This window comes from Hibiscus syriacus, unplaced genomic scaffold (assembly GCF_006381635.1).
Source record: "Hibiscus syriacus cultivar Baekdansim isolate YM2019G1 unplaced genomic scaffold, ASM638163v2 tig00111582_pilon, whole genome shotgun sequence".
Taxonomy (NCBI): Eukaryota; Viridiplantae; Streptophyta; class Magnoliopsida; order Malvales; family Malvaceae; genus Hibiscus; species Hibiscus syriacus.
In genome coordinates, this window is record NW_024063126.1 from 12,706,050 (window position 1) to 12,721,598 (window position 15,549).

The 15,549-nt window shown below is 33.7% G+C and overlaps 1 protein-coding gene across 1 annotated transcript in view; it reads right to left on the bottom strand.

Moving 5' to 3' along the window:
• The window catches only part of LOC120165173 (myosin-binding protein 3-like), a 30,497-nt gene extending 15,221 nt beyond the window's left edge, over positions 1–15,276 (bottom strand). Inside the window, exons 1-4 of the mRNA XM_039174753.1 lie at positions 15,033–15,276; positions 13,197–14,387; positions 12,780–13,112; positions 11,338–12,480 (exon numbers count right to left, since the gene is read on the bottom strand). Coding sequence (XP_039030684.1) covers positions 11,360–12,480; positions 12,780–13,112; positions 13,197–14,202 — 2,460 coding nt within the window. The 5' untranslated portion in view covers positions 14,203–14,387; positions 15,033–15,276 and the 3' untranslated portion in view covers positions 11,338–11,359. The remainder of the gene's footprint in view (positions 1–11,337; positions 12,481–12,779; positions 13,113–13,196; positions 14,388–15,032) is intronic.
• Positions 15,277–15,549: the final 273 nt, after the last annotated feature.

Consider the following 15,549-nt stretch of genomic DNA (forward strand, 5'->3'; position numbering starts at 1 on the left):
TTTAGGGGGAATCGATTCCCTCCTGTGGGGGAATCGGTTCCCCTATGAGATTCTGGAATTTCTGGTTCGCTTGAGGGGTATCGATTCCCCATTGAATGTGTACCGATTCCCTTGAATGGGTACCGATTCCCCTTGCCCAAAAATCATATTTTCAGCATGAAATTTACTTCATTTCATCTTAAACACTTCATATTTAAACCTCTCCTATATACTAAACTCAAACACACATACTTAAGCCCATTTGTACTCATTTAATCCATCTTAATTCTCAAAATCCTCTCCTCTTAATGAAATTCAAGAATTATACTCAATTTTCAACATGTTCTAAATTCCTTTCTATCACTCCAAATCTCTTAATTCAACTATTGACAAGTCAAATTCAACTTAAAATTCTACTTATCAACTTTATTTTAAGATTTCATTCAAAAACTCAAAATCTTTAATCTCTCCTATACCTTTCATCTTGATGTTTTATAACCAATTAAGCTTTCCTTAAGCTTAATTACTATCCAATGAACAACACCCAACCTTTAGTTGAACAAATAATCAACTAATGAAGAAACTTACCTTTGCCCTTGAGCTCTTACGGGAGGAGAAAAAAGAAAGGAAGAAGAGATGAAATGTTTTCATCTTCCACGTTTCAATCTCCTATTAAAGGGGATAAAAATATCTTTATTGTCAAATGACCATTTTACCCTTTACTACTTTGGATAATTACTAAAAACTTCCAGGGATTATCTCCACATAAATCATTGAACTTTTCAACTTTTCCACTTTAATCACCAAATTCTGAAATTTTACAATTTAGTCACTAACCTATAATTTGGGATGTTACAAATCTCCCCTCCTTTAAAGAAAATTCGTCCTCGAATTTTCACTGCACACCTTGATAAGAACATGTCTGTTAATGTTCTCATGTTGTTTCCTTTATTTAATCTTTCTTTCCCTTAGTTCTTCAACTACCCTCTTTTTTTTCTTTTTTTTTACATCCTTATCATGTCACTTATCATATAACCAATAGCATCAGTTCTTATCACTCAAAATCATTAATCAATCAAATTCCTTATCAATCTTTAATTACCTTGCAGTAATAACCAACCTTTATTCCATCATCGCTTAATTACTTCTTACACTTTCTTAATACATATAAATTATTCTTTATTCCTCTGACTAAATCTGCTTGACCAAGAAACATAACCTTTATTTATTCAAAATCAAAATCTCCTTATACATAAATCATATATTTTCTTTCATGCTCACATACTCTTTTCCTCTCACTTGTACTCATCTCTGATTACTAATCTTTATCATCTCTTCATCACTTTGATAATCAACACTCCTTGCACATACCTTATTCTTCGTAAAGTCCTTATTCAAATCATAATACACATATACTTGACTTCCTTCAAACATATTAATCCTTTACTCTTTCCGGTCGAAACTAACTCAGCATTAATTTATTTGACTCATTCAACTCACATTCTTACTCATTCACAATGCAATTTCCTGGGTTCAAACTCAGGCATTACAATTTCCTTTATCTTATAAATCAATCATCAATGCACCTATTCTTAAACCCTTACAAAACAGTACCTATATCACTTGATCCTTTTAAAATAATTTTGCTTTACCTATTTTCTAGCAGAACTTTTAATCCAATCCATTACTTTCCCTTCTAACTTAACTTCATATTCATTCTTAACTCCTTATTTAATCTTCCAGTACCAGACTCTACTATTCAAGCGTATCTGTCTTTCATCAAGTTTTGATCCTTTTCTATGGAATACAACTAATTCAAATCGAGTCTGTAATTGACAATCATAATCTATGTCTCTCTTCGATAATATTGATTTTTATGAGATACGAATTCTCTTAATTCTTCTGAGATCTCTCTAGATCTTTAATACAATTCATCACTTCTTGAAAAGAACAATTTTTTTTAACATCAATAATATTCTTTTCGTCTAGGCACAAACCCTCCATACCTCACTTACATACATCATTTTTCCTTCAAATAACTTAACAACAATTTCTTCAACTTATCAAACTATATTCATATCCCTACACATTACGATTCCTCTGTTTTCAAAATCAAACATTCTAACTTTCTCTATCTTATAAACTGATTGTTGATATATTGATTCTTAAACTTTTCTATTACTTTATAACTTTCCTTAACCATATGAATCCTTATCTCCTTCACTACATCACATTTACATGGTCGAGATACACAACTATATCCATATCCGTTTCATATTCGGTTAACTTATCCTAATAATATCTTCAAATCCTTTAATTTCAATACACTTTTCGTCACATAAACTGGTTAGCCAACGCTAACTCTTTTCATCTAGAATGCAAACCCTTATAATATCCACATTTTGCTTATACCCAGTATTATCTCTTTGTTTCAAATTCATCACACTAATTGCATTTCTTAAACTGGTCACTGATTCACTTATTCTTGAACTCTTCTACAATTCTAGCCACATCCTTAGATCTTTTAACTTTCTTATGGTGACACTTTCACTCACCATATTTTATCTTATCTACGTAGTAACGAAACTTCTCAATTTAATTTCTCATCTTTGGAGAAATGAACACCTTCTAGCATTATCTTCATATCATTTATCCAAAGGTCTGTAACAACAGAACCTTTCTCAAATTCACCCTTGAACTCGGGTGCACTTAACTCTATTCGATGCATTCATTCTATGAGTTAACAAAGTATACAATTTAAAACACAGCGGAATATCATTCAACATCATGAATCATTCTCTAATCTTATACAGGCATTCCATGAGGTTTTCGCTCTTCTCCCTGCCTGGCCAGGGCAGGTGAATGCTATTACCTTCAGGTCTATCGCCTTGTGCTTCACTTTGGAAGATATCATATATTCATGTGCTCATATCCTTACTTCTATCACATATCACGTGTGCATATGATCATCCAATTCATATCATATAACGTATGTCATTTGTATATGTTCACATATCATCTATCATATTATATAAACATATATATATATATATATATATATATATATATATATCATAACTCATTCTCAGTATTCACTTATCTTATATAACATAACAATTTAACTCTATTAACAAGACATCACACTCCTTACCCTATCAGATCAGAATTTTTTTTTTCACTTTGTGTTGGCATGTACACTTTTTAAAACACTTTCGACTTCGTTTTTAGCCTAGAATCGGCTAAACCGTAGCTCTGATACCATTAAATATAACACCCCAACCCGTATCCGACCAAGATACGAGTCCGAAGTGTCACATTGACTTTTCAAAAACTTATTCGTATAAATAATGAGTAATTTAAAAACTTTTATAACATTTAAATTATTCAAAACATTTACAAAATTATTCAGAGCTTATACAATATATTCTTTTGATTACATGCCAACTAGAACTTTATATACAAAAATACATATTATTCACCTCTCTTCTGATCTGACATTCGGTAAGGAGAACTGACATGTCTTGTTCCTCTTTACTTTTCTTTTCGCTTTTCCAAACCTACGTGTGAAACAATCACACGCTAAGTCGATGACTTAGTGAGGCATATCAAACATATAATATTTCATATAACATAAAGCATACATAAACATATATCATCATTATCATAATCTCTATCATTATCATTAAGAAACACACATAACATCATATGGTTCATGTAACACATTTCAAACCACTTACCTTTGATAACCATTTATAAACCCATCGTATACATATCACATTCAGTATGCTTGTTTAATCACTTTATTGGCCCATGTACACTAGTGAGAACTTAAGGTATGTGAGTACATTGAGGTTGTGCACACATATGCTGTCACCATAGCTCGATCAATGTCCCGAAGGACCAGTCCATAGATTCCGAAGAACCTAGGTAATCAGTCCATATGTCCCGAAGAACATAGGTAAACAGTCTATATGTCCCGAAGAACATAGGTAAACAGTCCATATGTCCCGAAGAACATAGGTAAACCCTCGACCCTTGGCATGCCAACTATACCCTAGCTCTCATATCACATAACATGGGCATTATCATTTAACAGTTCACATTACTTGTCATTTCTCTTCTGTCACATACCACATGTATGTGTAACCATGTATTCCATATCATATCACATGTTCATATAATCTCATAGCTTCTTTCACATATACATGTAATCACTTAGTCTATTTTCATGTAATTCTTTTCGCTTCTCATATGATTTTATATTCATATCTCACATAGCTCATATCACATTGCTTTGTTTCATATAAACATAGATGTCATATATTGTTCGTATATATTTTCTATATAACTCAAATATCTTTTAGTCCTTTCACATAGCTCACTATCATATTTTCATATCATATATCTTGTAATAGATTCTTATATCATCATTTGTTTCCTTTCTACCTATTCCTAATCACATAACATATACAAAGCATATCATTATCTTTAGTCATGCATACATACAATCAATGTAATACAGATAATCACATATAATTATAACAACACATAATCATGTCCATGACTTCATGCATATTACTCTAGGAAATAGACTCATCGCAAGTCTTATTTCCATTAAACACTACATATCACTAGTATGCACTCACCTTGGCCTCACTAGTCAATTCCAATATCTTATCTTTCCCTTGATCGATCTTACTTGCCAAATGTTCCGGAATTGCTTTACGCGCAGAATATACATAAATGTACATTTTGAGGCAATCATTAGATACATACACCTTGTAATTGGATACTAGCAACTTAAACGAACTTATTAAACCAATATTCACATTTTTCCTTTAGGGGGAATCGATTCTCTCCTGTGGGGGAATCGGTTCCCCCTATGAGATTCTGGAATTTATGGTTTGCTTGAGGGGTATCGATTCCCCATTGAATGTGTACCGATTCCCTTGAATGGGTACCGATTCCCCTTGCCCAGAAATCATATTTTCAGCATGAAATTTACTTCATTTCATCTTAAACACTTCATATTTCAACCTCTCCTATATACTAAACTCAAACACACATACTTAAGCCCATTTATACTCATTTAATCCATCTTAATTCTCAAAATCCTCTCCTCTTAATGAAATTCAAGAATTATACTCAATTTTCAACATGTTCTAAATTCCTTTCTATCACTCCAAATCTCTTAATTCAACTATTGACAAGTCAAATTCAACTTAAAATTCAACTTATCAACTTTATTTCAAGATTTCATTCAAAAACTCTAAATCTTTAATCTCTCCTATACCTTTCATCTTGTTGTTTTATAACCAATTAAGCTTTCCTTATGCTTAATTACTATCCAATGAACAACACCCATCCTTTAGTTGAACAAATAATCAACTAATGAAGAAACTTACCTTTGTCCTTGAGCTCTTACGGGAGGAGAAAGAAGAAAGGAAGAAGAGATGAAATGTTTTCATCTTCCACGTTTCAATCTCCTATTAAAGGGGATAAAAATATCTTTATTGTCAAATGACCATTTTGCCCTTTACTACTTTGGATAATTACTAAAAACTTCCAGGGATTATCTCCACATATAAATCATTGAACTTTTCAACTTTTCCACTTTAATCACCAAATTCTGAAATTTTACAATTTAGTCACAAACCTATAATTTGGGATGTTACATAGCATGCAAATAATGATTGTAAATTAAAAAGGGGTTCAACTAATCAACTTAGACGGATTGAAAATGTCAGTATTAAAGGATAGATGTTATAAAAAAAAGTGAAGGGAATAGGGTTTGGAGGAATTTAAGAATGTGTATAGTCGTGCGTAGTTTTAAAGATGAAAGTAGACGGAATGTTTGAATTTGAGTTAAGGGAATTATATTAGAGATGAGTAAAGAGGAAGGCTTAATAAGTTAAGGAAATGAAGGATAAGTTATGTTAACTGAAAAGTTTAAGGTAATAATAAAAAAAAGATATGATCTATGAGACAAGGAGATAATGATTTATAAAGGAGTAAATAGATAGGGAAGTTAAATGGAAAAAGATGTAAAGTGTGAATTATAAGTTGATATGGAAGTAAGGAAATGGTAGCTAGTGTTACGAAAAAAATTGTTTGATTTCGTAAAGTATACGTTTAATAACATTTGAAGAGATTTAAGGTTGTGTTCTGAGTTAAAGGATGATGGAATAAGAGATTGGTTATGGTTATAAGGTAATTAGAAATGGATTGGGTTCTTTGGGAAGTGAAAGCAAATCATTGATTATAAATTGGAATGAGATAAAGTAGAGAAATAAGCAAAAGAACATTAAAAGATATGTTCTTATCGGTATTCGTAATGAAAATTCGAGGACGATTTTTCTTAAAAGAAGGGGAGATTTGTAACATCCTCAATATTGGGTTAGTGACTAAATTATAAGGTTTCAAAATTTGGTGATTTAATTAGAATAATTGAATGGTTTAAAGACTTATATGAGAAATGTAGTGTAGGACCAAATTGAAAATGATGAGAAATGAAAGGATAGTATGGTCATTTGCAAAGAAAAATATTTATGAATGATATATATAAATACACGTGGAAGGAAGGAAATAAAGTTTAGAGGTTTCCAGAGTTCTCTTCCTTTCTCTTCTTCTTCACGTGTGAAGCCAAGAGCAAAGGTGAGTTTATGGTTAATTGATTTCTTATTGAATTTTTAAGTTTGGTTTTGATTATCAAGTGACTCTTAAGCTTAAGGGAAGCTTAATTTGTCATAAAATAATAAGAGGAAAGGTATAGAAAGGATTAAAGAAAGGAAGTGAATAAATGAAATCTTGGTAGAAAGACATTTATGGGATTTCTAGACCAAATTTGACTTGTCAAAGGTCTAATTAAGAAGTTAGAAACAATAGAATTGAATTTGGAACATGTTGGAAATTTAGTGTAATTCTTGAATTACATATGGAGAATAGGATTTTGATGTTAAAGATGTGATGAATGAATAGAAATGAGTTTGAATATGTGTGTGTGAGTTAAGAATATAAAAGGGGATGAAATATAAAGAGTTGAGCTAAAAAGAAAGTGAATTTTGTGCTCTAACTGGAATTTATGGGTTGTGTGCATCGATGCACATTCATTGTGTACCGATGCACTCTCAAATAATTAAACATCGAATGCAATGAGTGCATCGATGCACAAGTAGTGCATCGATACACCCCATTAAGAAGAAATCATCGAATGTAATTTGTGCACCGATGAATAGGTAGTGCATAGATGTATACGTTAAGGAATGCATCGATACACTGTATAGTGCATCGATATTCTGTAGAGTGCATCGATACATACCTTCATTAAGAGATGAAATTAACCTTTCTTTTGGTCTAAGGAATGAACGATTAACATATATCAAGTGGAATACTGATATGCATCAATGTATAATTATGTAGATATTGAACGTGACTTTGCTTCAAAGTAATCGAAGGGTTAGAATTGATTCAATTCAAACAAGGCTAAAGTGAGTGCATATGCATAACATAATTATGTTAGTCTATTCCATTCTAGACTTGCGATAAGTCTAGATTTAATATCTTGATACATGATTCATTCAATATTATGAAACATGATATGAATTCATACCAAATGCATAATGTGATATTTGAATGAGCATGCATGAAAAGTTATCTATCTATGGGATATGCTATGTGAATGTGGTAAGTCTATTTTCCATATTAGAGCTTATACATGAGTGTATGTGATATATATTATTGCATATGTTACATGAATTGTGTGAATACATGTTAGTGAAATAAGCTATATATGTAAACTAGTATAAATAGTATATGTGATTACATAGGCTATATGATATAAACCTTTGATATAAGATATAAGCTAAAGAATTATATGATTTGAGATAAGACAGACATATGTGGTTATAAGAGATATGATATGAAAAATAGGAGAAAAGGAAAATGTGATATGTGAAAGTGAACTATATACATATGTGAATATGAGAAATGATATAAGCTATGTGACATTATCTATATGATTACATGAATATGCAATATGTGATACATGTGATATAATATGAAATATATGGTTACACATACATGTGGTATGTGACAGAAGAGAAAGAACAAGTGATATGAAATGTTATAAATGATAATGTCCATGTTATGTGATATGAGAGCTAGGGGTATAGTTGGCATGCCAAGAGTCGAGGGTTTACCTATGTTCTACGGGACATATGGACAGTTTTACCTATGTCTTTCGAGACATATAGACAGTATACCTATGTTCTAAGGAACATATGGACAGTTTAACTAGGTTCTTCGGGACCTATGGACAATTACCGAGGTTCTTTATGACCTCTGGATAGGTCCTTTGGGACATTCATTTAGCTGTGGTGACAGTATACGTGTGCACAACCTCATAGTACTCGTATACCTTGAGTTCTCAATAGTGTATATGATTTAAACAAGACATAAAGAGTATGTATATGATTGTATTTTAATATGGTATTATTATGATTTATATTGTTCCATATGTGGTATGATAAATGATGATATAATAGTATAATTGCATTGGGATAGTAGACTGTATGTTTATATTTTTAGTAATTCTTTATTACGTAATTATGTCTCAATAAGTCTACGACTTAGCGTGTAAGTGTTTTTACACGTAGGTTCTGAAGAGCAAGAAGATCAAGGATAGGAATTTGCAGAGCAACATATCTCCACTCAGCGATCATATCAGAAGTAAAGTCACAGTATGCATTTTGTTGTGTTTAATGCGTTGGCATGTAAGAAATATGTTCGTTACAAATGCTCTGATCAGTTGTGTCTTGTTTTGGTAAAATTAGGTAAAGTAACAATGTTATTTTAAGGAAAGTTTAAAATTTCTTCGGTTTTCTTTAAAAGTTAAAGTTTGTAAAGTAATGAGACGCCTCAAACTTGTATCCGGGTCGGATAACGGGTTGGGGTGTTACATGATGCCGAGGAACGAATATTTCTCCACATTTAAAACATAAATTGTTGGCTCTTCTATATTCCAGCAGACTCTGTTTTGTATTGTTATTAGGAGGAACTAACTTAGGCAAGAAATTATTATTGCCATTGTTATGTTGACTATTTGAAGGAGTGTAAGAAAAAAAATTTACTAGGAAATTTGTACTTCTTCCCTTTAATCTCATTAGCCAACTCATATAGTTTAGCTTGCATGTAAGCTTCAGATAAGTTCTTAGGCTCCAACACTTTAACTTTATGTTTTAATTCCTCTTTAAGGCCACTAATAAAACTGGACACAAAATAATTCTCCCCCAAATGCATATTCTGTTGCAACAAATAAGGCCTTAATTCCTCAAACTTTTCTTGATACTCCTTCACACTCCCATTCTGCATCAACTTATTTAATTCTTCAATAATATCGGAATAATTTCTATCACAAAATCTGTGACACAAGTCAGCCTCAAATTCATGCCATGTCACTCTATACTTCTACAGAATGTAACCATCAAACCAGGTTTCAGCCTTCCCCACTAAATACATAGCAGCTATTTCCAGTTTCTGCTCCTCTGATATTCCAAACAAATTAAAAAATTTCTGACATTTCCTAATCCAACCCCTAGGATTGTTACCATCAAACATTGGTAGCTCTAATTTTGGTCTAGGTAGCACAAAACTTGTGTTCCCAAAAGGATTTTTAAAATAGTTTCTAGTGTCCATATGTTCATCTCCTCCCCCTTTAATCTCACTAGAACTACCCATCCTATTTTCTTCTTGCAACTTTGGATTAATAATTTGATGACCAGTAAACCCCACAGGTTTAGAAGCTAATATCTCTGGTTTATTAGGTTGAAAAGTATACTTCTCATGCTCACTAAGAACCGTAATCAAGCATGGTTGTTTACCTCTATTTTTGTCCTGTTTCTCAGTTGCTGTTGTTTGATTCTTCATTGAGTGAGGTAAATCTTTCTCCTCAGCTGCTTGATTGACCAACTGTAGGATCCTCTGCAAATACCCTCTATTCTCAATCATTCCTTCTTCTAATGTTTGAATCCTTCCTTCCAACTCAGCTTTTTGCTCAGTCCACCATGATGGTAAAGACTCTTCTTTCACCTCCATGGTTTGTTCTGGTACCTCACTGGTTCCAGTTTTCTGCATCTTCCTTGTCTTTCCCAGCGTGAAATCTTTGATTTTGGATCACAAAACTCAGCTTTGATTACCAATTTGTTATGATTTAGGATGAAAATATATAAGAAATTTAGGGATTTTAGAAATAGAGAGACTTAGATACAGAAAATGTGCTTTCATTCATAAGATAATCCTTTAAAGGATCGGTACAAATTATATATATACAGTACCAACTGTCAAAACAACATCTCTAACAAAATAACCGCCCCAAAGCTGACTCACCATTCCCACTTCTCTTCTAATATTGTTCTAACAGACTCAAGCCCAACTTATAAGCCCAACAGTAATTAAAAATGGGTTATCATAATAAACCCACTAACACCCCCCGTGTATACCTTCAGCCGCATCCCTAATCTTCACTTCGATTCCCAATTCTTCAAATAGACATTAATCCCTAGCCTCCTGTGTAATCCCTAAATTCATTCGATTCTTCCCCCAATTTCTGTTGTTGCCTCCCAATCCTCTATTCGAAATTTTCCCCAAATCACCACGATCAAACCCTAATTTCCCTGCCATCATAACAATCGGATACAAGTATGTTTGATTTTTCTGAGCTTTTCCAAGTATTTGAAGGATACTAGAAGCCTCATATCCACATATCAACGTGGATATCAGTCATGGGTATTGCAAGAAAAATTAAGAGTTGGAACAACATAGCACTAAATTGAGATTAAGGAGTTCAACAACATGGTAATAGAGTTACGTTGGTCCATGCTCGAAATTCATTTATGTTACATGATCTCTTGCATAATATGTAACAAATATGGAAAATATTATGAACATGTTAAGCACATTCGGACATGATAATGCAAAACTCAACTTTCGTACGAATGTTAAAACGGATGCAGGTACAGTCACAGTTGTATCTCAAATGCCTATTTTCACTAGTTCCTATTTTCTATTATTAGTCCTTCAAAACTCACATTCCACATATGTGGCACTATTAATGATCAGCTTGAGGTGGTAGAAAATGGCAATTTACATAAAATTATAAACAAACACGAGGCATTGTTAATCATTGAGAGGCATAATAGCAATTTCCACCGGGAGAGTCAGTCAAGGCATGCAACTAATTTATAACAGATGTGCAGGATCTCCAACAAGAAGAGATTATTTTCTTCGGAGAGACATTAAATGTTAATATGTCAAGTAAAAAAGAATCAATTTAAATCGCGCCTATATCTTTAGCATGCTTACCATGTAATGATACAGATAAAGCTCATGAAACATACATGCTCCTACTCTTTAACCCAAGTATCCTCAGCTCTCTCAACTCTTGAAATATTGCTTGAATAAAAAGCAGCCCCTCATCTCCATTTTGAAGAGATTTTAGACAATCTTCAAGAAATTTAGAGTCAGCCGCTAGTGCTTCCAACCTACCATTAAGGTCGGAAATTTCATTTTCAAGACTGGCCAAACCAGTTTCATTGGAATCCTCGGAACCCTTCTGTCCATTGGAAACCGAATCACTGTTTCCTTTACTAACAACTTGATCTTTGCTTATTGAAGTACTTGACCAATCTTCGGAAGGAACACTTCCATTCAACGCTGATGAAGCTTTCTGCACTGGTATATCATTACCTTCCACTTCATGATTTGCATTTTTATCCTTTTCATCAACGAACTCTTGCTGATGTTGGTCTCTGTTTTCTTCTTTATCAAAGTATTCCCCATCAGAAATGTGTGGGTAAGTACCGTGATGAGCAAACGTGGTAACTTTCCTCCCCAAATCTCGCAGACACTCAGAAATGTACAACTTCTCATTTTCAAATTGTGACCATGCAGATTTGGCTATAGGATTCTCCGTCGAAGAATGTCCATCGTTTATGTTGATGCTTGCCTCGGGTAAAGTCCCCTTCAGTACTTCTTCTGACAAGTTTAATCTGTAAAATTCAAGCTCTGCTTCCAGATCTTGTAGTTCTTTCTCCTTTTCTGCCAGAAGATCATTAGCTTTATCCAGAGCATCTCCATCGTGATCCGCTTGCTCATCCATCATCCTTAGGTAATGCAAGGTCTCCATCTGGAGTGCTGACTTTTCTTCCTGCAACCTTGTAATCATAGCCATGGCCTGATTGGCGGCTATCGCAGAGGCATTTCTTTCTTCCTCCAATTCCTTTAATAAGTCTTTCACGAACTTCCGATAATGCTCATTTTGCCGCTTCAGCTTGTCAACTGGATCTTCACCTTCAATTTCATTGAAAGTGCTTTCACCCAAAGATTCAAGGCTTCCAAAGTCACTTCGTTGTGTAAAGTGGTTATCAAAACTCTGAACCCCATAAGGATTGGATTCATCAGTTGTATCAAAGTCATCGCTGTCACAATTACCTTGTGAATGAATTCCTTCTCCAGAAGAATTCTGAGTCGGCAATGACTGTTCTTCATTAACTCCAAGGCTACCAAATTCACTTCTTTCCGAAAAGTAATTATGAAAACTCTGAACCCCATAAGGATTTGATTCGTTAGGTGTCTCATCAAAGTCATCACCCTCACCTTGCAACCCAGGACTTACATTGCTAAATGATAATTGATTCCCTTCTCCAGAAGAATTCTGACCTTGCAACGACTGATCTTGATAACTCCATTATAAACTCGAACCCCATAAGGATTTGATTCGTTAGGTGTCTCATCAAAGTCATCACCCTCACCTTGCAACCCAGGACTTACATTGCTAAATGATAATTGATTCCCTTCTCCAGAAGAATTCTGACCTTGCAACGACTGATCTTTGATAACTCCATTATTATATGTCAGCATAGGTTCTTCCATACCAAGTGCACATTTTTCTTCACCAAAGACGGGTGGCGTATGCACAGCACTTGGATCCTCATCCGTTAGATGTGCCACAGCAATATCATCTACAACTCGATCAGTTTCAAAACCAGCTCGAGATGATGTGCTTATCGACTTCAAGGTTTTGTCATTCTTGTTGATAGAAATACTTTCATTTTTATTTGCTTCAGTAACATCTGTCCCTACAAAATTTCAGATATTAAGCCATATAAGATAGGCCAACACATACAAACACATATACACGTAGAGGAAGGGAGATAACTTACACTTGCCCAATGATGTTTCGTGAGGATTTTCTGTAACATCAACTGAAATGGGGTTATCAACTAGAGAAATAAGATTAGACAGAAACGAAGCACTGCAACTTGGAACTTTCTCAAGGCAGGATGATGCAGGAATACCATCTAGAGAAATAAGCCCCGGCAAAACCGAACGATTGGATTTCTGTTCAGCCAGCTGAACTTTACCGTCACAATCAGGCTGTTTTAATTTAGCCAAATTGTTGTACATTCTTTTAGATGGAGTTTCCGGAGCAGAGTGAACTAGAGATATTTTTTTACTCTCGTTCATATCAGGAACCATACAATTGCAAACCTCATCATCGGAAGATGGAATCTCATGCTCCGATTCAGAAGTGATCTTCAGCTCAGTGAATCCAACATGAGAGGAAGGATCAAATCCAGTTTTTCCGATATGAGTCTCTGCTGGTGTACAAGACTTATCAGTTATCTTCTTTGCACCACTTTGACACTTTATGTGACATGGAAAATTAATGTTTGGATTTGCAACCGCAACATCACGTGATTTTACGGGGAGTAATCTTTGGGCATTTGGTCTTGGAGTCCAACGTTCGTAATATCCAAAACTTGTAGGATCAAACCCCAAGTTTCCTAAAGAAACCCTCTGCATATCTGAGGTGGATTTGTTTTCCTCAATGTGTGACGAGAGACAATTCTCGCACACACTATGACCATCAACCAGCTTCCCATGAATGTTGCAGGAAATCAACGATGTAATCTCTGATATATGCCTGCTGCAAAATAGATTCCAATAATATCCGGGTTCTTCATTTCTGAAAACATGATCAAGCCGAGAGCATACAATGCAAGGCGATTGCAATCCACAATAATGCGCAAATCTTGTCAGCAGGTATGCTAAGGCAGCATCAACAAACAACAGAAGAATCAGAAAACATTCACAAGCAGCGGACTTGAGGACGGTTGCAAACCCCTTCAAAATCCTTTGTACGTGTGAAGTATTGTCTACAGCCATTTCCCCAACAATTTCTCTAGGATACCACAAGGTTCATAACTCGATGAATACCAAAAAGGCTAAAATCGATGCATAAAGTAGTTCTTAACCTTGCAATACAAAGCTGACAATCCCATCCCCAATTCAATGCGGCAAGCTTTGGTTACAAGATAAAGATACAATCAATCAAGTCAGCAATAGCCCCACTTGACAAAAAAGAAAAAGAAAATTTTCAGTGCTAAGAAAACGTTCTAAGCAATCAAAAATTTATAAGAAAACTAAAATTGAAAACACACCACAAATGCATATACTCGAACACACGAGACGTCATCAAGACGATGTATTTCGCTTCAATTCATTGAAACAAATATAGATAACAAACAAAAACCACTCTAACAATGCAAGAATTTGCAACAATATCAAATTCAAACCTTCATTGGCAATAACAATTAAGTGAAATAAATACTTCAAAGGGTCAAAATATTGATAACCAATAATTAAAAAGGACAATGGAGACAGTTTAGAATTGAATCAAATAGTAAACTGCAATCAATTCACATGTGCAGTATAATGCTTAGGGATCATCAACCAACCATGACAGCACTTCAATCAAATTAAAACCAAATACCTAAAACCTACCCCATTAATGTAAATAAAAAAAAGAAAACCACATGGAATTTGAAAGAAAACCCAATAATCAGATCCATTGAAACAGTCAAAACAACACCTTTTCAGCCTTTATAATCCAAAACCCAATATTAAAATGAACTTTCAAGTACAATTCAACATATTGTTCATGATGAAAAAACAAGAAAAAAATTATTATAAGAAAAAAAATAGAAAGCGTATACCTTAGGGGGAATTGAGATGGATTATGATGGTGAGGAAGAGGGGGAAGGGGGAAGAGGGATGGAGAAAAAGAAAGGAAAAAAGGAGGAAATGGAAAGTTCTCTCTTTTTTCCCGAGAAAAGGACTGACCGTTGAATCCAACTGTTGTGATTTTGTTTGGGTGTGCCAAATTAAGGAAAAAGCTTTAAAAGATTTACATTTTGATTTCTTCTATAACTATAATAAGCTTCTGCCCAAATTCATCATTCAAAAACAATAATTCTTTGCTTTCTGTTCTGCTCTTTTCTTCATCTTTTCTTTCTTATAGGTAATCTAAATAAATGCCAATCATATCCATTCATGGATGGAATCAAATCGAATTTTTCTTGATATAAAAAACAAATCGGATTCTAACTCGATTTTTATTCTTTAATTTAAATATGAGTCAAATAAAATTGAGTTAAAATTAAATATTGATCCAAATTTTATTCAGTAATTAAATTAAATCTTATTATAATTTTAATGGTTGAAGATTACATG